This window comes from Lagenorhynchus albirostris, chromosome 2 (assembly GCF_949774975.1).
Source record: "Lagenorhynchus albirostris chromosome 2, mLagAlb1.1, whole genome shotgun sequence".
Classification (NCBI taxonomy): Eukaryota; Metazoa; Chordata; class Mammalia; order Artiodactyla; family Delphinidae; genus Lagenorhynchus; species Lagenorhynchus albirostris.
The window spans coordinates 169,292,353-169,319,221 of NC_083096.1; the positions used below are offsets into that span (position 1 = coordinate 169,292,353).

Here is a 26,869-nt window from a genome sequence, read left to right on the forward strand (position 1 = left end):
TAGAACCATTCTCATCCACCTTGCTATCTAACAGAGGACCTCTTAGTACTAAATAAACATGTAAAATTGACATTGCACAAAACAAAAGCAGTGGAGAGATTTGTGGTTCTTAACATAATAATGTTTTCTGAACAGTTCTTATCCCTTGATGTTCACAAACTGGCTCGGACCAGCAAGATCCTCATGCTAGCTTCAGGGGTTTGGCCAACCTGAGACAACAGTCCTGGTAATTCTGGGACACAGGGGAAACTGCACAGCTGACCTGATCGTCAGAGGGTTTTTTTGTTTCCCTGCCTCCCAGGGGTTCTGGAAAGAAAGCAATTTCAGAGATGAAGCATCTAAAGCTCTTTGGATACAACGTACTATGCACATGAAGTACTTCTATGCAATTAAAAAGCTTGGGAGAAACCCCATCTCTGGGTCTTGGGTTCTTCTTAAAGAAAGCTCTGAATTACCTTGAGCTCTACCATCCTAGCTCTATAAATAGTGAATCTGTACTCCTATAATTACTAAAACACAAAATCTCCAAATACACCCAGTAGCATGTCACAATGATGTTAGTAAGTACTTCCTCACACAAACCTAAATTCTTCCCATTGCAAAGCAAATCTGGTAGCTGTTAATATTTGCATTGCATTTCTTTGTTTACGAAACATGTTCACATATATGATATCATTTAATCCTCACACTCACCCCCAAGACGTAGAAATTAGCATTATTCCTATTTACAGATGAAGCAAGTGTAGCTTAGGGACATTCACTGACTTATCCAAGATCACACAGCTAATAAGGCCAGAGTTATAACTTGGGGCAATTATTTCCCTACAGCACATTGGATTTTTATATTTTGACTGACTACAAATTCTCTGACTCTTAACCTCTCCTAGATAATTCAGAAATCCCCCTAGTCCACAAGTGAATTTGCTCAGCCAATATTCCTTTCTCCCTACCCTCTGCCATCAAGACCCCACATAGGGAATCCCCTGGCAGTCCAGTGGTTAGGGCTCCACGCTTCCACTGCAGGGGGCACGGGTTTGATCCCCGGTCAGGGAACTAAGATCCCCCATGCTGCACAGTGCTGCCAAAAAAAAAAAAAAACCCCACAACAAATAAATAAATAAAACAAAAACATACGAACGAAACACCCACATAAAGAATGGTGTTCAGATATTAGATAAAGAGCACCCCGGAGTCAACTGGCAGTTCTAACTTAGACTCACCACTAGGTGGAGGTAATCTCAACAGTCCAAGAAGTTCATGGGCTAGCTCACTGGGAAAGAGAGAACAGTGGGGCCGGATTTCAAACTAGCTCAATACTGCGCTCTAGAGCCCGCGACCACCACTGCTGAGCCCGCATGCCACAACTACTGAACCCGTGCTCTGCAACGAGAAGCCACTGCAATGAGAAGCCCGTGCACAGCAACGAAGAGTAGCCCCTGCTCGCCACAACTTGAGAAAGCCCGTGCACAGCAACGAAGACCCAACGCAGCCAAAAATAAATTATAAAATATAGAAATTTATTTTTTAAAAAAAGTAGCTCAATAAACTGTTTAAAAGAAGAAAGAGATAGCTCGATACAGGCACAAGTTTCCCCACTTTTGTGAGGGTATGCCCCAATACCCAATAGCCCATTATCAGGGAGTTAAGAATTTCCAGTTCAGAGCTTATGGCTCAAAAGCACTGAACATTTGCAAAACCACACAGGTCCTCTGCTCCAGTTCCTGCCTCTGAGAAGACTGGTCACATGACTGCATCAACTACAGCTAAACCACAAACCAAGACACAGAAACTAAGACCCCATCCAATCAAATATTAATGCATCAGTATGAGGCTAATACAACGAAGCAACTCTCTGTTTAGTCAGACTTCAAAAAAAAAAATCAATCCACCTGGAACTATACTCACTGACGAGAAAGAGGAGGAAATAAAGCCACGTGACACTGGCTCACACCCTGCCCAAAGATCTGAAAAATAACCAGGGTGTGTGTGGCGTTGGGGATCTGCAGCAGAAACAAAGTGACCTTGTTTTTAACTTAGCAAGAGATTTCATCTCCTAGAAGTCCAATTTAGTCTGTTGGAATAACTTCAATTTCATACTCATTTCTAGCACTAACTTACACTTTGGAATTTGGACCTGTGTACTCTCTGCAGATGAATTAGAATATTCCTGGGACGAGTGAAGAGGATATCCATCTCCAGTGAAATCTGTATAGTACACTTGTCTTGAAGTTATCAGGGAAATACAGCCTTCCTCTACCTTCTAGCTTTGACTTAGAAAACCTTAGCTGAACTCAACAACTCAAATACCTGCCCCCTTCTCAAATTGCTGCCTAAGTAATTTAATTACTTAGGTGACTGCCCAAACTATCTCAGTGCCAGTCCAGTAAAACCATATGACTATGAATTTTGTAAACCCTCTTTCTGATTAAGGGTAAGAACTGAATGCTGGTTTGGAAAACCTCCTCCTCAAAGGAAAACTGCTGTAAAGATTTGTAGCCCAAAATTACTCTAAAATTCATGTCAGACATAAATGAAACCTTAAGAGATCATGTAGTGCCACAGTTTTCAAACCTGGGGGTATATTAAAATATCTGATGAGCTTTAAAGAAGTGATGCTCTGGGCTTCCCTGGTGGTGCAGTGGTTGGGAGTCCGCCTGCCGATGCAGGGGACGCGGGCTCGTGCCCCGGTCTGGGAAGATCCCACATGCCGCGGAGCGGCTGGGCCCGTAGGCCATGGCCGCTGAGCCTGTGCACCGCAATGGGAGAGGCCACAACAGTGAGAGGCCCGGGTAACACATACACACACACACACACACACACACACAAAAAGAAGTGATGCTCCTACAAAAAAAAAATTTGAAAAAAATTGTGATGCCCAGACCCTATCTCCATTATTTTCCTTTTTTTTTTTTTTTTTTGGCGGTACGCTGGCCTCTCACTGTTGTGGCCTCTCCCGTTGCGGAGCACAGGCTCCGGACTCGCAGGCTCAGCGGCCACGGCTCACGGGCCCAGCCGCTCCACAGCATGTGGGATCTTCCCGGACCGGGGCACGAACCCGCGTCCCCTGCATCGGCAGGCGGACTCTCAACCACTGCGCCACCAGGGAGGCCCTATTTTCCTTTTTTAAAATGAGCTCAAACCTTTTTTTGAATTTACTAAATATGAGGGAATGAATATATGAGTGGCAGACTTTGGGCTTGGCTATGTGGAATCCTCTGGGCAATGGAACGTGAGAAATTTCAAATGTGCTTGACCTTGTACCCCCTTTGGCTCACCACATGAAGTCCTCTCAGGAAGGCACTGCTCTCTGGAGCCAGGCTCCAGAATGAGAAACATGAAGCCAACCTGAGCCTAATCTGAAGCCTGGAGGCAAAGCCCAACTGACCCCTCAGCAACAAAAATAAATGCTTGTTGGAGTAAGCCGCTTGAGTGTTAGGGTGGTTTGTAATGCAACATTACTGTAGCAATAGCTAATAAAATGTTTTTTAAAAAGAGGAGGGGCTCTTCAGAAAAAACTCAAAGTAATACATAAAGTATTGTAACAGCCCTGGAAAGAAAATATTAAGATGAGGTCTTCTGTTGAGCTATGTAGTTAAATCACCATGCTCTGAAGTTCGGGGAACCTGGGTAAGTCTTACAGAAAACAATGAGAGCTAAATTAGGAATGTGATTTAAAGATACTCCCCTCACATATTATTCAGATACACTAACCATGAAGAGCTCAGCCCTTTCTGAAAGATAATGGAGTTGCTACTTCTTGGTGAAATACCGTCCCTTCCCCAGACTGTTGTATACCAAATTTGTAGTGTATGTTAGCTGTACCCAGCGGAGGCTAAGTTCCAAACCTCAAGAAGCAGGGTCCTCGTATACCAGTTTCTTAGCACTCAGCACCCCAATAACCACTAACAACATCAAAATGGGAGAAGGAAAAAAAGAAAATAGTCCAAACCTAATAATGAAGAAAAAGTATTATTTTATCCATTCTATGAAGGTATTATGAGGATACCAATAAGACACCAATGATTTAACAACAGTTTTTCGGAACCAAAAAAAAAAAAGCACCACTACATTAAATGTATACACAAATTTTAAGAGGTATTCTGATCATACTATGAAAATGAGCCCCCCAAGAAAGGAAAAATACACCTCAGAATAAAGGAATATTGCAATCATTTCTTAGATTCCACAATCAATCCTTTCTTCCCCTTAGAATATATTCCCTCTACTGGCATAAAATCCAACTGAAAGGGAATTCCCTGGCAGTCCAGCGGTTAGAACCCGGCTCTTTCACTGTTAGGGGCCTGGGTTTGATCCCTGGTCGGGGAACTAAGATCCCACAATCCACATGGCACAGCCAAAAAGAAAAAAAAAAAAAAAAAATCCAGCTCAAAGGATGCCTATTTCTAAGACCTTCAGTAAAACATGGGTATTTTAGAAAAACAGTGATGTACTGGCGTTGTATTAGCCTAGATACTGTAAATTTTGCCATAAGCTAAATCTGCTAAGGCCTGTTTCAAAATAGCGCTTTTCCAATCCCTAGATCACACTCCCTGGGCAGTATCACTCACTAAGCCAAAGATAACAGACAAGTCTGTTAAGTCAAATAGAAAACAATATTTAAACAGAAAACAATGTTAGCTTCATCCATTTGCCACCCATGTTCATCTGATATGTGTAAATCAAATTGAAAATATTTAATTAGAAAACAATGTTAAGCTTCAATCAATCCTCTTGTCACCACTGCTCTTCTGACGTGTGGATAATTCATCAACACAACCATGTAACCTGCTTTATTTCATTTATTCATTCTTGAAAACATGTACCCATCCAATGACTATTTTTATAGTCATTTCTTATGTGTCAAACACTGCTCTAGGCCAGGGCTACAGCAATAATCAGGATGGACCTATATGCCACTGTACTAAGAACTAGGGATACACATACACAGTTTCTGCTCCCCTCAGTCTCATAACATGATCCAGGTGTCTCTCCCTGGTATGGTCAACAAGGAATAAGATACATTCGTTAAAACAGCAAAGCTTAGATTTGCCTCTTCCTAACCCATTCCCGATCAGCCCAGCTTAGTTCTAGCACAGTATGGAATCAAGTCAAACATGACTCCATATAGAAAACTATCAAAATGAGGCTATCCATTGTATCAACCTTATTAACTGGATTAACAGTCCTTAGTTTCTAAGACTCTCATACAGATCAGTATAATGCCCTTAAGGGAAATGAATCATTCTTGTCACCTACAGAAAATGTGTCCCATATTCAGATTCAAAGCACAGAATCTGGAATCTTTTAGAAGCAGTTTGAGGTTAACAACCTAGGAGCAGTAGTTCTCAAACTTGGCTGCATAATGTAAATACCTGGAAAGCTTTTAAATAACCCACTGCTCAAGCTCCACTCTACTAAAGCAGCAAAGTTTGAAAACCACTGATACAGAAAACTTGGAGAAAAATGGCTGCTTTCCAACTGATGGATGGATTTGGAAGTATGCTGCCATTTCCTTCCAAAAACATGAGCAGTGAGCTTCCAGAACATTTCTTCACTAAGAACTGTTATGAACCCACTTGGTATTAAAGAGGAGTCTGTAGGCTACCTGCCAAACTTAGGGGAGAAGGCACAAACCTGAATGTGAGGGGAAAAAAAATCTCAAACTGAATTCCACAAAACAAAGTACATTAAACCTCTGTGCTCTAAATCTTTATCTTGAAATCTGTTAGAAATTGATATCAATAAGAGTCAAGTTCCCATTCCTAAATATCTAAAAATTAAGAGGCGGAGGGAAAATAACAACCCCCAGGCTGACTTGTAATGGGTTTTTTTGTTTGTTTGTTTAATACATCTGAAAAGAATGCATATACAAAGAATTCAGACATGAGAAAGCATTGGTTCAACACTAATGAAATCTACAAGAAGTAGGATTTGGGGAAGGTGGGGAAGATTACCTAACATTTTTAAGACTTGGAAACTGCAACCAAAATAAGCTGATAAAATCCCTATTAACACTTATGAAGAGTCTTCATAAGACTCTCCCCAGGATTTTTATTAAACTAGAGAGCCTCACCTGGCTGCTCTAGCGTTCCTCATATGCAAAACAGAAATAAGGGGATTTCCCTGACTGGTCCCCATGTTGTTAAATGTTCTCCCCACCCCCACCCTACCCCACCCAACCCCCAGCTTCTTAATGAAGCAGGTCTCCATCCTCATAACTTGAAAGAGGATGTGAATCATCCCATAGACATCTGTCTTCTAGCACCACCCCTCGGATTTCCTCTATATACCAGGTCTTCAGCTGTGTTCTAGGAACACTGTATCATACACTATTAAGCTGCACATCTATGCTAAGCATATTAAGACAATGACTGACAGGGAAAAGAAATGTTTTTTAATTACGTACTCAATCCATTTGGTGTATTTCAAAAGGTGCAATACTTTTCTTCATTTATCAGTGAAAGAAGTTAGAAATTAACTTCAAAAAAAATCAGCAAATGGCAAACAAATTTCCTTGAGAGTCACAGTCACATATATAGTGCATCCTAGAAAAGAGGAGGGGCAAGACAGGTTCCACCCACTTTCATGAGTTTCATCAAATACTGGACATACTCAAGGGTGGAGAGAAAAGGCAACTTTCAAAAAGGAGTATATTATTAAATGAGGCGTTTACTATACTCCTTCCTAAGAGCACCAGGTGGGGAACACGTTTTCTAAACTAGATCTAGGAAGTGGAATGTGGAATCAATCTATCCTCCTCCCCTTAAGGGCTGTCCAATGGTTAATGAATTTAAAAAACATGACTAAATAAAAACAAATCCCACACACACTCCCCCGCCCCCCAAAAAAAAGAAAAGAAAAAAGAAAACTAGATATCCCAGATTACTCGCCAGAGTGGAACCCGGAAACAGCTTCAACAACCAAATTAGTCTGTTACAGAGTCATCACAAGCATGCCTTGCTTTTAAACAAAAAAAAATAATAATAATTTTTTTGAAACAACAAAACAAAAACTAGTACTGATCACTTTTCTGACAATACACAATTACTCAAAATTAACTAGTACTGAGAGGGGGAAGGGGGCCATACCTATGGGCCTTGTCTCACACGAGTGCATGTGGGTAGGTGCAGGGCATTTGTCATTATTGCAAAAACGAATTTTAATTTTTAATCTTTAGTTTGATTTAAACATTGCTTTTAGTATGATGCCGACACCAGCTGTGCAGAAAGGGCTCTGGAGAGACGTTCATAGCAGCACACACCTGCGGCTCTTCTTCGGTTCTGGAGGCTCCAGGGCAGCCAATATTGCTTCATCAAATACATTCTTTAGGCCTTTCTGAAAAGGGGTAGAAAGAAAAAAAATGGGCAGTCTGATATTCAGTATAATACAGTTGAGGATCAAATTTAAAACATTCAAACCCCCAGGAGTTGGCAAATAATGAAACATTAAAAACAACCCTGAATCTCAACACAATCATCTCACTTCACCAAGTTTTGTCCAGGCAGGGCACTGGAAGGATCCAGCAATTCAGGAGGAGAGGAGCAGATATTCATGAGTGAGACAGTGGTCCTTTGAGAAAGCTTTCTGCAGACCAATGTATGTCACAAGAAGCAAACAAGCACATGTCATTTGCTCATTCAATATGAGTTTTGTAGTATGCTGCTGGAACATTTTACATAAAAACAAGTAAGCAGCTCTGCATTCGAATGAAACAGCTGGATATGGAACAGGACTGAGAGGCTGGGCACCGGGCAGTGGCATCCTTATCATATGGAAGGCGCAGGCAAAGATGGAGAGAGCGATTACAGTAGCTGCATCAAAAATAGTCACTCTAAACTCCCTTTATCCCACCAATTAGAGCCAAGGGGATTCAAGGAAGCAAAAATGTGGGTACCTGATACATATGTAAAACTAAAGCCAGTCAGTGCAACAGGAATAAAGTTTTATCAGGCATTTATACAAACAATTGTATATTTTTAATTTCAAAATTTGAAGGTAACCATAATTGTATGTTTCCCTCACAACAATAAAATCAGAAGCAGGAAAATATAAAGATGGCAGCTTTACATCTCAACATTAACAAACCTTAAGTCAACTGTTAAAATGGATGCTACTCTTAAAAGATAATGTAACAAATGATCTCATAAAGCAGTAGCAGGTACATCAATTATCTTTCCCACCCAGACTGACAAATACTCCACTACAGCACAGACAGCCAAAGCAATAGCAACACAAAGTTTCACTACACAAAGGAAAACCAGAAAAGAATCCTCCCTTCCCCATTACACTGTACTAGCAGGTCACCCTTTTTCCATAAATTTTGTCATGCAATTACAATTAACAATTGATCGTAAGAGTAAAATGATGTTTGTGTTATTTTCTCCATCTAGAACTAAGATCTAGAAGTGTTAAACTCTTCTTATTTTCTCCAAGAGGACATTCTTAATGCCAGACCAAGTTCCCTTTTGCAATAGTAATCCAAACCAAACAGCTCTGAGCATCAGGCAACTCAAGCAGCAGAAAGTTAAACAAGTCCAACTTGACTACTGATCACAAAAAATATTCTATAAGATATTGCATTCTTGATCAAAAACTAATACAGAGGTTGCTCTAAGGTGGTGAGTAAAAAGACGCAGAGGCTTTCAAACAGGATGGTTTTATTCCTTTGTTTTTAAACGATCTTTCTACAGTAGTGGGACAGGAAGCAGCAGCAAAGAGGGGAAGGAGAAAACAGTTTAGAATATACAGCACTTCCTTTTGGGTTGAGTTTCCGGAGGCTCGAGGGCAGCTAGGATAGCCTCATCAAACACATTCTTCAGACCTCTCTACAAGACAGAGGGGAGGAGAGAGAATAGCAGCCAGGTTAGAGGATTAGAAAGACCAGCAGATACAACAGCAGTCTGGATTAACTGGGCTGAATTCACAGAAGCAATGTGCCTTAAGAAAAATAACTGCCAGAAAGCTAGATCTTAAGCCCATTAGCAAGACAGTAAATAACAGAACAAATTTCTTACCTCAAAAAAGGTTAACTGAGCAAGAAAGCAATTTTTGTGAAAATGCCATATGTTGACTTCTATAACAATCACACTTTGAAATCTAAATTACAACATTTTAATGAAAATAATGCCGGAGGAGAGGAATGGATATGTAAGCACAAGATACATGCAGTGAATAATTAGGCCTTGCAGAATTCCCTAGTACTTCTAATGACAAGAATGGCACACACATTTTGGAACTACACCTACTACAACTTCAGGCTTCTGTGAATTCATCCCCTGAATAACTGAAGGACACAAATAGCAGGCTAACAGGCATGCTACATGTTTCTAGATCCAATGACATATCTGGATGGGATTAATCAGGATTTCAGAGTAAACCAGTTTCCCAGAACAAAAGGTTCAGACACTTAGAAAAAGTGTTAATTGTTCAGCAGTACCAACTGGGAGAAGTTTAAACAACAGACTCTAGAAACAGCATACACCTCAGTTATTCAGTAATGTTATTAGAGCAAGTAACCACCACCCAATAGGAAAACAAAGAACAGGGTCCTAGAATGAATTTTAGCAAGCAGTCCAATGCTTTTAGATGTCCGCATGGTTATCAGAGCATAAAGCATGGAGTGAAAAACAAAGAATATTCTCAGATCTACAGGGATTAAGATGCAGAAATACACTTACACCTCAGCCAGAACTCCAGCGTGACAGTGCGACTCAGTAGTACTGGTACCAGGTCTACAGACTCACCTAAACTCACCTAAATCTGAAGCCACAGGTATACCTCCCAAAGAAGTTCCACATGTTCTTTAGGTCAGTTGGATCCCAAGTAAAACCATTCCCCAAAGCCCCAGAGCACGGCTCCGAAAAGGAGCGCCAGGCCCAGATTACCCCAGCCGCCCCCACCTTGCCCTCCCCCCACCACAGAAGCCTCGAGAACTGGCACTCACACATTCCACTAGGGACAAAATAAATGAGAAATAACAGTAAGCACTTGGAAAGAGGCAAAGAGGTTAAAAAGTTTCCTTCCTTCTGTGTCTTTTACAAAGTAGAAATGATGAAAGTTAAAGTTCCTCTGAAATTCTTTCTACACATCTAGGAGCAAACTCTGGTTGTCAAACATAAAAGGAAGGAGGGAAGATAGAAAGAAAAATAAATTTTATAAGGGAAAAAAGAGGAGGACGACAATCAGAAACCAGGGCATCCCTTAATAAGAAGCAAATATTTTCTTGCTTATTGACAAAGATCAATTAATCCCCTACAAGACAAAACTAACCCCTGCTTTAATCACACTATCTGATTATATTAAAAGCTCAGTTTTAAAGGAACCAACAAACAGAATCTGGAATCCTAAAAAATTATAGCTCCCAAACAGTACCCAGGGACCCCATTTTCTATCTTCTCTTTTGATTTCTCCAAACTTCAAAATCTGGTAAGAAAAATGTAGTTGCTAAGACCTTTTCAAATTTCTGTTCTCTGGAAAGTGACTTACTATATAAACCTGTTCAATACTGTAAAAAACTTTACATGGAAGCATCCAATTCTCTAAAATAAGCTTCACTAGTGACCTAAAATCGGATCCACATGGCCTACTTGCCTCCATTTCCCCCCAAAGCAACCTGTATTTAGAGAATGGGGATATGTAACAGTTATCTGACTCAAATGTTCCACACACATCCTTCTTCAATACACACACACACACACACACACTTTTCTGGGGATGGTATCAAAACACAAAAGCATCAGGCATTTAAAAAAATCTCAGTTAGTGCTACATGTGAGAAGATGTAAAATCTTCTCAACTTTTACATATCTGCAATAGCAATACAACAGGACTAAACTGCCAAGGAAAACTGGGTTTGGGAGAAGAAATTAGCCCTTGAAGTCATCCTGTGAAATATCCAGCTAAGAAAAAAAATTTTATCTTTGCACATCCAACCCAGGGCTAAACTGGAGATTATTAAATTATGTCTACATGCTACATACTATATACTTAGTACATGTTTTTTTTCAAACTTCATAAAAAAGAAAAATTACCTGAAAAAGTAGCATGAGAAATATGTGAATTTCATGTAATTATAAGAAATCTCCACCCTTCAGTCTTGCCTTATTTTATTTAGGTGTGTTTGCTCATTGTTCAAATGTCAAAGTAGAATAAAAGAGTTCTGTGCTAATTATTTACATAATATTTTCCTTTGGTCCCCAGAACAGTACTCAGAGGGGAGAACTGGTTGGTGATACCATGAAGGTAGAGAAAATGAAATCACACAGGTCACTTATAACTCTCACTCTAAATACCCTAACACTGCTCCCTGTCCTCAGAATCTGAAGTTTCCCATCAAACTATGAGAAGAGTTCCAATTAAATCATTCAGAAAGAAAAGAGGACTGCATAAAGAAGGAATGCCTCCAAAAACATAAGAATAGTGACACTATATAAAGGCATGCTTGAGAAATGGCCTAGGTAGCTTTCTCTGACATGAAAGTCTCAATGATTACAACCAATTCCCTATCCCAGTTGAATTACCCCAGAAACAGTATACCATCAATTGTCAGTACTGATAAAAAATCAGATTTATTTAGATGAGATTTTAAGTTGGGGGGGGAGGGAGGGGAATCATTCACAGACTCTTGTAAGTGTGTGCTAATCTGGACCTTTCCGTTAATTTTTGTTTTTAACACAATCCCTGACCACTACAAATGATTCAGTAAAACGTGGGAACTCACCAACACAAGAGCTTTATTTAGAAACTAATAATTTTCTCCATAAAAACAGAGACCTCTAACAAAAGAATATATACTGTGAAGCTGGTCACAGTCTTCCTGGGCAGCTTTCTTGAGCACTGCAGACCGCTGTCAGAAATAAGCCCTGAATCCTACTGCTGCTCGAAACCACTCCACTGTAAATAAACGTGGGGTTCCACAGTCCTCACCTGTGTAAGTGCAGAACACTCCACATACTTGACAGCCTTCAGGTCACGGGCCAGTTTTTCAGCAGTCTCTGGGGTGATAGGCTTCTGTTTATTCTTGGCAAGTTTCTCAATAGTAGAGGGGTCATCTCTGAGATCAATCTGGGTCCCAACAAGCAAGAAAGGAGTCTTTGGACAGTGGTGAGTTATCTCAGGCACCCACTAGAGAAAAGATATTTTAAAAAATACACCTGCATTAATCCACAAGCCTCCAAAGCTATTTACAATCAACAGAAGTTCTATGACAACCTTTTTTTCAGGACAAGAATATCTGACTAACTCACCTTTTCTTTCACATTTTCGAATGAGGATGGAGAGACCACTGAAAAACAGACTAGAAATACATCTGTTTGTGGATAACTCAGCGGTCGTAATCTGTCATAATCCTCTTGCCCTAAGGGGAAAAAAAACTGGAGAAATCAGCAACTGAATCTTGGTGCCCTCATAGCATTAAAATCACAAATCAGTCAACAGACTAAGCATGCAGCTAACAGCACACTTATCATTAATAAGAAGGCAACTTATTTAACAAAATATATGGCTTTGTAATAGAATATTTGAGCAATATTCTCACTCAGCTAATTCTAGTTAAAAGGTACAAAGTATCAGTTATAAAATAAATAAGTCACAGGGATGTAATGTACAGCACAGGGAATACAGTCAATAATATTATAATAACTTTGTATGATGTGTAATATATAAAATATCAAATAACTGTTATACAGCTGAAACTAATATAATATTGTAAGTCAACTACACATCAGTAAAGAAAAGCAAAACCAAAAACCAAAAAAAAAATTTCAGGTCCTTAGAACAGCAATGAATTTGTTATGTATTAATTATTTGCTTTGTTACTGATTTGTAGTTTTCAATCTTTGTGTCTACTAGCAACCAAACAATAATGTAACAAAAATAAACTGTTGCTACAGAAATAGTTAAAAATCAAATCTACTCCGATCTGATTAAGAAACAATCACAGTGAAACTATCTAAGGGAAGAAAAATCTCAATGAAACCCAGCTGACAAAATCCACTGCCCATGACTACCAAAGCAGATTCACATGTTTAGTTAATGTGTACATGTAAGACCACTACCTGAAACTGAAAACACACAGAAAAAAATTCAACAAGAATCAATGGATGCTAAATCAATATGGAGGAAACTCTGGTGAAAAGGAGAATATTTGTATGGTCTTAAAGATTATTAATAAACCACAAGGGGAAGAACATAACTACATTGTGAAGAAACAACATCACCTTGACTGAGTGATCTAGATTGCCATCACCAATGAGTGGCAGATGAGTATCATATGCCTCTACATTTATATCCTGAGAAAGACATCACTAAGGTAGTATTCCAACCAAAATAGCATAACTTGTATCTAATCATGAGGAAACAGACCAAACCCAAAATGAAGAACATTTTTGTAAGGGGAAGAGGGAGAGAGGATTCCTGGGCCTGTATTCAATAAAAACATCATGAAAGACCAAAAAAAAAAGGGGGGGGGCAGGAGAGCTGAAGAACTGATCCAAATTATAAGAAACTAAAGAGACATGACAATTAAATGCAATACATGGTCCTATGCTAAAAGCAGAAAAAACTGGACGTGGATCAACTGACAAAACTGGAATATAGATGTTAGATTAGAGTATGGTATCAATGCTAAATTACCTTAAGTTGATTACCATTATACAAAAATGTCTCTGCTCTTAGGAAATACATACTTATTCAAGGCTAAATGGCAACTTACTCTCAAATAGTTCAGGGGGAAAAAATTATGTATAAATATGTTGAAAGAGAAAAATACAGCAAATAGGGTAAAACATTAACAACTGGTAAATTTGGTTAAAGGATGTATGTGGGCTCCTGATACTATTTTTGCAACCGTTCTGTAAGTCTGAAATTATTGCCAGATAAAAAGTGTTTTAAAATATCCATACACATTTCCAGAACTGTGAAGGGAAGGGAAGAGTCACAGAGGAAGGATTTAACAGTCCAATTTCAAAAGTGAGCTACAACAATCCTATGTATTAAAAGAATAGCCCTAAAAGACAAACAAACAAACAGAAAAAAAACAAAAAGGGAATTCCCTGGTGGTCCAGTGGTTGGGACTCTGCACTTTCACTGCAGAGGGCACAGGTTCAATCCCTGGTAAGGGAACTAGGATCCCACATGTCACACAGCCCAAAAACAAAAAAAAACCAAAAAACAAACAAATAAAAGAATAGGTAAGTAATTAATGACACTGAACCGTATGCTAAAAATGGTTAAAATGGTAAATTTTATGTTATATTATTTTACCACAATAAAAAAAAAACTTTAAGGGGAAAAAAGGAAAGTTAAATATTTTGTATGCCAGTGATTTTTTTTGTTTTGTTTTGTTTTTGCCAGCATTGAGAGAGAATACAAGAATTTAGGGTAGCTATCAAAACATGATAATTAACGATGTCATTCTTATTGCCACTTAAATAATACAACATAAGTAGACAATAAAGGTACTGTCAGGATAATACTCTATGGAAAGTGAATAAAGGTTGAAGGAGAAGTCCAAACAGCAGATATTACAAAACAATAAAACCACCATCAGTACCTCTAGCATTTACTGAATACTTACTATAGCAATATGCTAGGGTTAGAATCAAAGGAATTCAAAGGTATGCACTAAGATGTGTAATTCTCACTTCTTAAATTATTAATATAATGTACAACTGTAGACATAGAAGGGATTTGGAAAAGAAAGAATGGGGAAAACAAAATCAGCCAAACTCTAACAATTGTCTCAAACTGCCTGAGCTCTAACGCTAGCTGGAGCTTTGAGGCATCACAACCAAAGCTCCAATAAAACAACAAAACAAAAAGTAAATGTAGAAAATAAGACAACAAAACAGTTAACCAAGCTGTGTAAAAAGTACAGACATTCACATACCTTTTCTTAGCCCTAGACCCTATTCAAATGGAATATATTTCACAAAAATTAAGTCTGGCATACTAGAAAAGGCTTCATTTTTAGTCATTCAGCCCCTGCAACAAAAAAAGATCCAAGTCTGTATTCCTGAGCACCACTAGGGGCATCTAAATAAATGCCCAATGTTTTACATGCAACCAACCTTCTATTCAGATGGACTGGTGACAGAAAACAAATACAGTCATTCTTTTTTTTTTTTTTTTTTTGGCAGTACGCGGGCCTTTCACTGCTGTGGCCTCTCCCATTTCAGAGCGCAGGCTCAGCGGCCATGGCTCAAGGGCCCAGCCGCTCCGCGGCATGTTGGATCTTCCCAGACCGGGGCACGAACCCGTGGTCCCCTGCATCGGCAGGCGGACTCTCAACCACTGCGCCACCAGGGAAGCCCCAGCCATTCTTTCTTAACACTAGATCCAAAGCTGTACTGGTCTGTCCATTTACTTGCAATGAACAAGCCCTCAAAGCTATAAATCTTTTCCTTTCCCAAGGAGAAAAAAATTAAAATTGTTCGATAAACAAAAAGTAGGCTACCTTACATCTACATTTGCTACAATTGCTACATTTAAGGAAACAGAATGAGTACGATCCCTTGGATGAGCAAGATTCTTCAATATCCAAGCATAATTTATCCAGCTAAAATCTATCCTCTAAGTATGAGGCAGCACTATCATTTAACATACTTTAAGGTACACAACATGATCAAGAAATTTTCACTCTACTGCGTAAGACAGGTTTTGACTACAAGTCTTAAATTATATCTACTCTAACAGTACACCAGCTCATCACTTAACTTCTAATACTTGACAAAAAGCAAGGATACATCTCATGAGTTGCTGGTTTTTTTCCTTCCTCCATATTCAGAATTTGAATTCAAGAGGAACTAAGTCAGTTTGAACTGAGGGCTCTGGTCCATATGAAAAATCTGAAGTGATCTCATGGTATGAAAAATAAGAATACTGCTAAAAAACAACACTTTCAGAGAATTCCAGTAGGACATTGTAAACCCAAGAAGACAAATTAAAGATTTCACAAAATTTACCGCTACAAATTAAAACCTAAACATTTTTTCTACAACCAAGTACTCAAAATTTAATGGCCCTTAGTGATCCCTGCTTCCTCTGTGCTATGGAGCTTACTCCTAAATAATTCCGTACCTTTTATATCATAAAAGAAAAAGAAAAAAAATCCAAAAATAAATGAGGACACTCTGGAACCTGAGATTCCTACCATGTTATGTATAACATCTGTAAAAATCTATACTATTGCATGTTAATGCAGAATTTACTGAAGATTCAAATCTTAGTCGTAACGCCTTTGGAAGGTTCTACAGTAGCACTAAACTAGAGACCAAAGCAGCTATAAATATCTCTATGGAGAGCGTTGTCATTCCTGATAATGTAATTGATCAGTAACTGCAGAAGGTTGCCAGATACTAGAAAACACCTCAATGAAAGGAGTTTATTTTTAAAAAACACAACAAACAAAAAACAGAATCAGCTAAACCAGGTCAAAGTGCACCACTATGACTTGTTCTGAATATTCTTCTGCTAAGGAAGAGAATAATATTAGCTGTACACCAAACACATTCCAGTCCCTGTGCTGGGTTTTTTTAATAGTAAAGTGTGTGAATCATAAATACACAGCTCCTGAGTTTTTACATATGTATACACTTTATTAAACTATCACTGAATCTTCACAACACCTCTAAAAGGAAAATATTTTAAACATTTTACATATCAAGGTAATTAAGCCCCACACAGTTAAGCAACTTGTCAACTATCTAGCTAACTGCTCTATCTAGCATCAAAGTTCAACCTTTCTCTTGTTTATTACCATGGTAAGCCCGGAATGATTGACTGTGATTACAATGATTAAAATTTAAAAATGAAGCTAGCTTTTGAAAATTGAACCTAAGAAAACAATTAAGACTATATATAAATAAATGAGAATGGGGAAAAACAAATTTAATGTAAACATAAATGAACCCAACTGTATTACAAATAATATAGCCACACTTTGGGGGGGGTGGGGATAACAAATCCAAGTAATTTTTGAACAAGGAACTGTGTATGCTATCAGACCAAAGAAAAAAATTACTGCAAACAAATCTTGAACTCTTCTTACATATTTGTTTTTCACAGTGGTATGGTATAGCAATTCTGAAACTATTTTGTGTGTATTGCAGGACTGAAAACAGGTACATCTTTTGGGGAACCTAGCTTCTAACTATAGAAGAAATGGAGATGAAAATATGGAATTGATGAAGGTAAAGAAGACTGCCTGAGTTGGACTAAATTGGAGGTATCAACAAAAACTCATTATCCAGAATAAACGTGTTAATATTTTCTTCCCTAGTTGAATGAATGATATTCAGGACAAGTCACTGTGGTGCAGAACAAGTCGCTAGCATGTTACAGCTGTTTGCTGTCTTATCTCTGTCCAGACCTCTGTAGCAATGAGCATATCTAGCACCTAGATTCCCATTTTGCAACAACTGTAGGAAAAATTGATTCAGGCAAGAATTGTCAATGGTTATTAAATCTAGAGGGGGTGCTATTTAATGACAACAGAATATTTACACCATTTTAATGTATCTCCTCACAATTAATTATTAATTATAAAAGGAAAAATTCTAAACATATAGTAGGAAAACTGGACAACACCTTAATCAAGTGATCAGAATTACTTTTACCAAAAGGTGATACCCTGAGATGGACGTAACATTACTGATCTGGTATTCTAACCAAATATGCAATATCCTGAATCTACTCATGAGGAAATGGACAACCTCAAACTGAGAAACATTCTGTAAAATAAGTGGCCTGTTTGCTTAAAAAAATGCCAATACCATAAAAGGCTGAGGTTCCATACTAAAGGATACTAACCAAAGAGAGCGACAACTACATGCAATGTGCGATCCTAGGTCAGAACCTATACAAGAAAAATTGCTCTAAGGGACAATATTAGGACAATTGACAAAATTAGAGAGTTGACTACAGGTTAAAGTTTAAAATGTTATATATAATGTCAAATTTCCTAAATTTGGTAAGTGCACTATAAGAGAATATCCTTGCTCTTAAGAAATATACAGTGAAGCATTAAGGAACAAAAGGCCATGATGTATGCAACCTAACTCTCAAATGGCGTAGAAATAAAAGCAATATGCATATAGAGCTGGAGAATGTCACAAAGGTTAAGAATTGGTGAATCTGGTAAGGAGTTCTTTGTATTAGCAACTTTTCTGTAAGCCTGAAGTTAAATCAAGACAAAAAGTGACAAAAAAGAATGTGTGTCCAAATACTAAAATGTTTCTGTAGTAAAGATCATAATATGAAAGAAAACTGCAAACAGACCCCTATATTAACAAAAGAAGTTAAACAAATTGTGGTGTGAACTGCCACACAACGGACTACTGTGGAACCATGAAGACTATGACACACAAGTACAACACTGAGAGGTATCACCATGCTTTTCTTTTAAGAGATAAAGTCAGGTACAGAGAGAAGAATATCCTTTTTTTTCCTATGTATAAATACAATGAATGTATAGGAAGAGCTCTGTTTAGGACATACACTAAGATGTGATTGTCTCTGGATATAGATGCTTTTTCATTTTCTCCTTTAGCTTATCTATATTTTGATTTTCCTGTAATAAGCAAAACCTGTAATCTCTATAATAAAGAATAATATTTTTAATTTTGACATAGAAAGGAATTGGTGGTGGAATTGGAATTATTCAATATGAAAAAGAGCCTATGATAAACGTATTGTGAAAAAATTTAAGTATAGAACTATATACACAATAGTAAAACGTATGAAAAAAATAAATAAATGTGGAAACTCATTAAACAAGAATTTGGGGGACTTCCCTGGTGGTCCAGAGGCTAAGACTCTGTGCTCCCAATGCAGGGGGCCCAGGTTTGATCCCTGGTCAGGGAACTAGATCCCACGTGCTGCAACTAAGAGTTCGCATGCCTCAACTAAAAAGACCCCGCGAGTCACAACTAAGACCCAGCGCAGCCAAATAAATTTAAAAATATTAAAAAAAAACAAAACAGAATTTGGTGTTGTGACCACAGGGGCAGAAATAAAGCTATGAAACAGAGGGAGAGTCCTATCTCTGGTCTTAAGTGATATTATTTTAATATATCTACAAGAGTTTCAGCCAAAGACAGGAATAGTATAAAAAGAATTCAAAACGACTATATTCAATATCTTGTAATAACCTATAATGGAAAAGAATCTGAAAAAGAAAAACATATATATATATATATATATATATAAAACTGAATCACTTTGCAGTACACCTGATATTAACACAACATTGTAAATTAATTATACTTCAATTTTAAAAAGGTTTTTAAAAAGAATAAATTAAAGAATTCAAAATAAAATAACACAATCAACAGGTTAAAAGTAACCAAACAGTTAAAGGAAGTCAGAGGCTATCTCAGTGGGGATGAAAGCTTTAGCAGAAAGAAAATTGAGTTAATGGCATGACTTGAACCAGGACTCTGAGATTAAGGCCTTTGGAGAAAGACACAGAGTCTCCTTGTAGGTATGTCAAAGATAGGAGACTCAATCTGGATGCCTACAGTCCCAGGTCTCCAGTGCCTGTCAAAAAAGATCTCTGGCTTATAGCGACCTTAACCAGTTGAGGTGAAAACTCCCCAATTTGCCTGGTAGAGTAAAATAATTTCCTTAGTGAATGGCCTTTAACCCCTAGAAAGATTCAGAATCTAATATAGAGATGAAATAAATCAACATTATTATTGTTAATTTTCAGTTACATTTAGGAATAACCTATTCTTATTTAACACTCAGTGTCTACAGTATTTAAAACAATCACCATGGGACTTTGCTGGTGGCACAATGGTTAAGAATCCGCCTGTCAATGCAAGGGACATGGGTTTGAGCCCTGGTCCAGGAAGATTCCACATGTCGCGGAGCAACTAAGGCCATGTGCCACAACTACTGAGCCTGTGCTCTAGAGCCCATGAGCCACAACTACTGAGCCTGCGTGCCACAACTACTGAAGCCTGCTTGCCTAGAGCCCATGCTCCACAATAAGAGAAGCCACTGCAATGAGAAGCCCGCGCACCGCAACGAAGAGTAGCCCCCACTCGCCGCAACTAGAGAGAGCCTGCACGCAGCAACGAAGACCCAACGCAGCCAAAAATAAATAAATAAATTTATTTATTTTTTAAAAAACTATCACCATGTTAAAGAACACAATAGATTAGTTTTCTGATTCCAATTTAAACTGTGTAATTGAGTAACTGATCTTGAGGTTTTTTTGTTGAAAATGTTAAGAATTTTATGAAAGTTGTAAATAATACTGTTTAAGATAAATTAAAACAAATACAGAAAATCATAAATTATCAGGTTTATTAAAGTTACATATGTAAAAACTTGGAAATGTTTCACTTGTCAGGTCAAGCAAACTGAATTGCTCAAAACAGAAAAGTAAATACATTAAGTTTATAAATGCAATCTAAAGTGCTAGAAGAAATTTAACAGTTGTAAATGAGGCTGACTGGGATTAAAGTCTGACCAATCCAAATTAAATAAACCAATATTAATCAAAGGACCCTAGGCCACCTTGAGAACAATCTGTCAAAACCGACTGTTTTAATAAAAGATTTAATAAGTGTGCAACTAAACTTAAAGGCTTACCCACTCCCAAACTAACACTGTACAAAGACCTGCATACAAATGTTCATAGCACCATTATCCATCATAGCTTAAAATTAGAACCCAAACAACCAGCAACTCGTAAATGGATAAAACAAACTGTGCTATATTCATTGACTGGAATACAACTCAACAATAAAAAGAAACAAACTACTGATACACATAACATAGACGAATCTCAAACAAATTTGCTAAGTGAAAGAAGTAAAACACAAAAGGCTACAGACTGTATGGTTCCACTGATATGAAATTCTAGAAAAGCAAAATCATAGTGACAGAAAGCAGATATGTGGTTGCCTAGGGCCAGGTCAAGGGAAGGGACTGACTATAAAGGGCAAAAGGAAACTCTTTAGGATGATGTATATTGGTTATGGTGGAGGTTACACAACTATATGGTCAGCAAAAATAAACTGAACACTTAAAATGAGTGAATTCTATTGTATTATACTTCAGTAAAGCTAAAAAATTAAACACTGATTAAACCATAAAGGTTTATAAAAATAAGCTTTGAAATTTGAAAATAAAATTTTAAATTAATTTTCAACCCCAAGTAGCCATAAATTGTCTTCTCTCTGTATATAGATTGCCTCCAAGGGCACACAGAAACACAAAAAATCCCTCACCTACCACGAAATGTAGGTCATTATCTCATTTTGTCTATCTTCCAAGTTTCCTCTAATATACCATTACCCCTAATTTTTAATTCATAAAAACTTTAAAGGCCTAAAACACCATTAGAAAGCCACTGATCTCTGGGGCTTCCCTGGTGGCACAGTGGTTAAGAATCCGCCTGCCAATGCAGGGGACACAGGTTTGAGCCCTGGCCCGGGAAGATCCCACATGCCGCGGAGCAACTAAGCCCGTGCGCCGCAACTACTGAGCCTGCATGCCTAGAGCCCATGCTCCACAACAAGAGAAGCCACCGCAATGAGAAGCCTGTGCACTGCAACGAAGAGTAGCCTTTGCTCGCCGCAACTAGAGAAAGCCCGCGCGCAGCAATGAAGATCCAACGCAGCCCAAAATAAAAATAAATAACTTTATCAAAAAAAATAAAGAAAGCCACTGGTCTCTAAACTTAACTGTTTACTATTGTCTCTCCATTTCACCCTCCCAATTGAATCTAGACAGTTCCTTAAAGTGGGCAGTATGATACACTCCATAAGAGCAATATGTCAGCTGACAGACAGTGAGAGGGTAACTCATAAAAAGTGAAAAAGTTAGGATTCCTACATACCAAAAGGATACCTTTCTGAATTTTTCCTTTGCCTAACTGAGCTGATGACAACAGAAACAACAGAGAAAAGTCAGAAATGAAGATGTGCAGCTACTGTTAAAACAAGGAAAAAACACTGAGAAATTGGGAATACTTAAGGAAGAAAGAAATCTGTTCCTTAAATCTGAAAAGTTGACCACAAATGTCAATACTGTGAGCTAGAGTATTGGTTTGCCCTCAAAATATTTTCAAATATAGTATAAAATAACAAGTTATAGTATAATATAAGAAGCTATCTGTACATATAATATGCAGACACATATATTAAGTAAGTCTTCAAATATCAGAGTGATAGTACAGCCTGTCTAAGGTACTCTGCTTCATCCTATTTTATCTCCTTCCACACCATCCATCCAGGGTACCCCAAATGCCTATTTGCTATTCCAGGTCTGGGACTGCTTCTTGGTCAAGCATCGACCATCATAATATTCAATCCTGCTATTAACAAAAGGCAAATGGTTTGCTAATATTCTAGTTTCCCAAATGTCCAAAAAAAGACAACCACCAAGTGTTATAGTTACAGACCAAAACATTGTAAAAGACATCAAGTTTTCACCTGCAGTATCAAAAAGTCCAAGAGTATAAGGCTCTCCACCAATCATAACTGTGACTGCATAGTTGTCAAAAACCTAAAACATAAAAATATGACATTGTTAGTGTGCAAGGGGATGGTCAAAACAGGACAGGACAACTCTTAAGCTAAGACAATGTTTCTTTCCCAAGACTCAACCATCTCTTAGTCCATCTTTCTTATATGACCAACCTTGCCAACTAAGCCCTTGCATGACCTAATAGTTCTTGAAAAAAGTGGCAGGAGATGTATTCTGGGATGTCTGCTCTACCCCAGCAGCTTGGATAAAAATCCACAGAAGGCTTAGAGGTGTCACAGGAGCAGAGTCCCCTGACTATACAAGATGATCCTATTCAAGTCTGAAACTTCTGAGACAGTAGTTTAAAATTTACCTCAATTTTCAACCTGATTTCTAAGAAATTACTTCTTCATAGACCATTTCCTTTTAATCTAGTATTAAAATCTCCTAGATCCATGATAATCTTTTTCCTTTCAGGGTTGAAGACAGGAGCAGCCTTGTTGCAAACATTCCCATTAGAGAGAAATGTAGGTTCCCTCAAGGTACTCAAGGAAAGTGTCTAAGAAACGGCTGGCAGATTATTTGTTGGGACTTCATGAATAAAACTCATGTTATTGGGTACAAATCACATGACCTAAGATATCTTCTTTGAATTGGGTATACTTAAGGATAGTATATACGTGGGGGGGGTGTGTGTTTATGTACACTTAAGGATAGTGAATAGGGTATACTATTTGTAAACAGACTGTAAAACCCATTAACAAACTTAGTATATACTAATATTGGTTGTACTAAGTTATTTGTGAAAATGGGAGCTAACAGTGCTAAATGAAAAAAGACCCAACACTAATTCATGGACTCCTGAATTAATTTACAATTGAAAAGCAAGGCTTTGCAACCAGGAGAAGGATGTTACATTTTAAGATCAGCTCTGTTTAACACTAATTTTCTGGTTCATGTTTTAGTGGGTTGTTGGGAGTTTGTTTAAATGTAAGCAAGAGTGGACTGGAAGCAAGGGCTTTGGGGGAGGTGGTAGTTAAGGGAAAGTCAGTTCCTGATAACAAGAACAAGGAAGTGTAAAGAATGTGGTTAAGCTCTCAAACCATTCAGGTTATTTTCTTAAGTCATACCTAACCCTCTTCCAGAGATCCACATACAAACACATACATAAAACACCCATAAGCCCTCCTTAAATAGAAAGCCTAGACTCAGAAACCATGTTTACAAGAAAACAACTTTAAATGGAGACTGAAACACAAATAATCTGACAGTTGCCCTCACTCAAGACCTACAAAATCGATGTATCTCTAAAAGTCCCCTAAAAGTCCCTTTCAACCTCAGAACTTCTTTCACTTATGAATGTCCCCAAATGGGCCAACTCAAAAATACGATTTCGTATTTAAAAATATGATTTCTCCCCCTCAAAGAAACCTAATTTTTCTTCCAAAAGCCTGGGCCTACCTCAATCACTTTATATGCCCTGGGACATTATAGACTTTCAATTACAATTTAACATAATTACCAAGCCTTTAACCTGTCACCCTCTTAAAAATCCTCTCATCTCTGAAGATTAACCTAAAGTAATGATACATTTTCTTCCTTTTTACTTCCAAACAATACTAGTTCCATATTAATCATACACAGGTGCTTCATAACCCACCCCTAAAAGAGCTCACTTCACAGAGGTGGTTATTGCCAGGCCAGGCCAACCCTAGCTCCTCTCTCACCACAGAATAGACATCTATGTTTAATATAATTACACCACTGGATTGGTCAACCAACCTGGGACAAACACTGGATCCCCAAACACATTCACAATGAGTGTTACTCTAAATAACTGTCTCTCTCACTTCAGTATCTTTGTTATTCCCATTTTCCCTCTACTCTTCCAAGGAGCTGATAAAAAGCATTTGTGGGAGAGAATCCCCAAAGGCTTCTTCTGTTGATGTACTCATAAGAAAAACAGGTCTTCTGTGCCTCTAAACACCAGTCTGGAGCTCCATTACTGCTAGGACAACAGCTCCATAAGCTTTCCTTCTATTCCCTAAGGAGAATAAGTGGAGACACATACTACTTTCCCTGAAGTTACAAGACCCCCAAAATCATCCCAGAAGATCTCCAAGCACTGATTAATCATTGGCCAAGATATCAAAAAAAATCACCTCTTTCCAAAATGTAGGGCATACTTCTCCAGACTGAGACCACCACTCTTTAGAATCTTGTCTATTGGAGTTTTGCCTCCCAGCACTTCTTGCAAACCCTTGTATCACCCCTTCTGACTTTCCACTGATTTTTCAGCTGTTTAATTTTAAAGTGTATATAATTTACCCATGATAAGTCAAGATCTTTAAAAACAGGAAACAAAGGCAGACAACAGAAAAATTTCAGTACATAAAGTTTTCAAAAGGATATCAAATTATAATATATTTCACTAATAGATGGAAGCTTTATACTTACAGTCGGTACATACTCAGAAGGAAATTTGTTTGTTGTGTAGGATATCAGGAGACATGTTTTACCAACGGCACCATCGCCCACAACAACGCACTTAATTGTCTGCATTGCTGAAACAGTTTTGTATCCACTTTAAATATTTCAAATTTGATGATGACCTACAAAAGGATTAAAGATATTTCTGTTAATTATTTGTACTTATACATGTGTTTTTTTCCTTCAATTAGCAACAGGCTCTCTCATTCAGAGCAATAACAGAACCAGCAACCCAACTACTAGGGCTAAAAGAACCTAAAAAGAGAAACAGTGACTTGCAAATAAGAGTCAATTTTCTAAGTTTCTGATCCTTGGCTGTTTTCTTTTTTCTTTTTTTAATTTATTTATTTATTTATTTATTTTTGGCTGTGTTGGGTCTTCGTTTCTGTGTGAGGGCTTTCTCCATTTGGGGCAAGTGAGGGCCACTCTTCATCGCGGTGTGCGGGCCTCTCACTATCACGTTGCGGAGCACAGGCTCCAGACTCACAGGCTCAGTAGTTGTGGCTCACGGGCCTAGATGCTCCGCGGCATGTGGGATCTTCCCAGACCAGGGCTCGAACCCGTGTCCCCTGCATTGGCAGGCAGATTCTCAACCACTGCGCCACCAGGGAAGCCCGGTTGTTTTCGACATAAGTGTTTTTTAAAAAATCAAAAGTAGCATAAAGAGCAGCATGTCTTTTTATAATGAAAGAGAAGAGGCTATTTGAAAATGAATCCCACGTAGTGTGTCAAGTTAATTTGTGCAACTTTTCCTTCAGCTGTACATGCCCACACATGTGTGTGTAGAGGTATATGTGTACTAGACTGCAATACAAAGACCACTGCTTCAATGAATGGTCCATTTACCCAACCTTAGAGCTATAGTTACTCAGGCTATAACCAATAAGCAGCAGAGCACCACCACCTCCCGTCTGTAATAGATGAGCAACATGAGGGACGGGACAAAGATCAGGGTGATCCCTGGTCTCAGTAGCTCTTTTAGCGCCAAGTTGCCTAGTTACTAATTCAATATTCATGGCATGAAGAGGTCAAAACCTAGATTTTTATAATGAAAAAGTCAGATCACTCTAAAGCATTCTAACTTACAAACAGATACAATTACTTTAGCTTCTCTTACTGTAGTCCTCCATTCTAAGAAGCTATTGATTACAAATGTGCCAAGGATTTACTACATTTCAATTCTGAATGCTTGTTTTTACACTTAAACATTTCTAAAATCAGAACATATCTTTACCGAAGGTTCTTTACCCTTGTTACCAGCCATTTTCCCCCACATTTTGACATCTACGAAATTGGGATATATGACATCTTAGAGTCAATGAAAAATTATAACAGTTTTTCTGGAAGAATAAAGAAGAAACACCACACCCTCTATACCTATATTTTAAGATAAAATCCTTTTTCAATTATAATTCTGAGGGATTACAATTTCTTGTTAGCTAAAGCTGCCACCTTATTAAACATAAAAATGTCACAGAACCATCTAACTGTGGATTGGATGCCAGACCTATATGATCGTACAGTAACCTTCACAACTCTTAATCATGACTTATAAGTCTGTTAACATCTCTGTATCAGGGCTTCCTTGGTGGAACAGTGGTTAAGAATCCGCCTGTCAATGCAGGGGACACAGGTTCAAGCCCTGGTCCGGGAAGATCCTACATGCAGCGGAGCAACTAAGGCCATGCGCCACAACTACGAAGCCTGCACTCTAGAGCCCACGAGCCACAACTACTGAGCCCATGTGCCACAACTACTGAAGCCCTGCACACCTAGAGCCTGTGCTCCGCAACAAGAGAAGCCACCACAATGAGAAGCCTGCGCACCGCAACGAAGAGTAGCCCCCGCTCGCCACAACTAGAGAAAGCCCACGTGCAGCAACAAAGACCCAATGCAGCCA

General features: G+C 38.3%; 1 protein-coding gene across 3 annotated transcripts in view; it reads right to left on the reverse strand.

Annotated features, from left to right (window-relative positions):
• Positions 1-4,781: 4,781 nt before the first annotated feature.
• CDC42 (cell division cycle 42) overlaps positions 4,782-26,869 on the reverse strand; it is a 42,408-nt gene continuing 20,320 nt past the window's right edge. For 2 of the 3 annotated variants that reach the window (XM_060141171.1, XM_060141173.1), the window contains exons 2-6: positions 24,937-25,091; positions 22,446-22,518; positions 12,246-12,355; positions 11,926-12,123; positions 4,782-7,335 (exon numbers count right to left, since the gene is read on the reverse strand). In XM_060141171.1, coding sequence (XP_059997154.1) covers positions 7,246-7,335; positions 11,926-12,123; positions 12,246-12,355; positions 22,446-22,518; positions 24,937-25,041 — 576 coding nt within the window. In that variant the 5' untranslated portion in view covers positions 25,042-25,091 and the 3' untranslated portion in view covers positions 4,782-7,245. The other variant, XM_060141172.1, reaches the window with a different exon arrangement.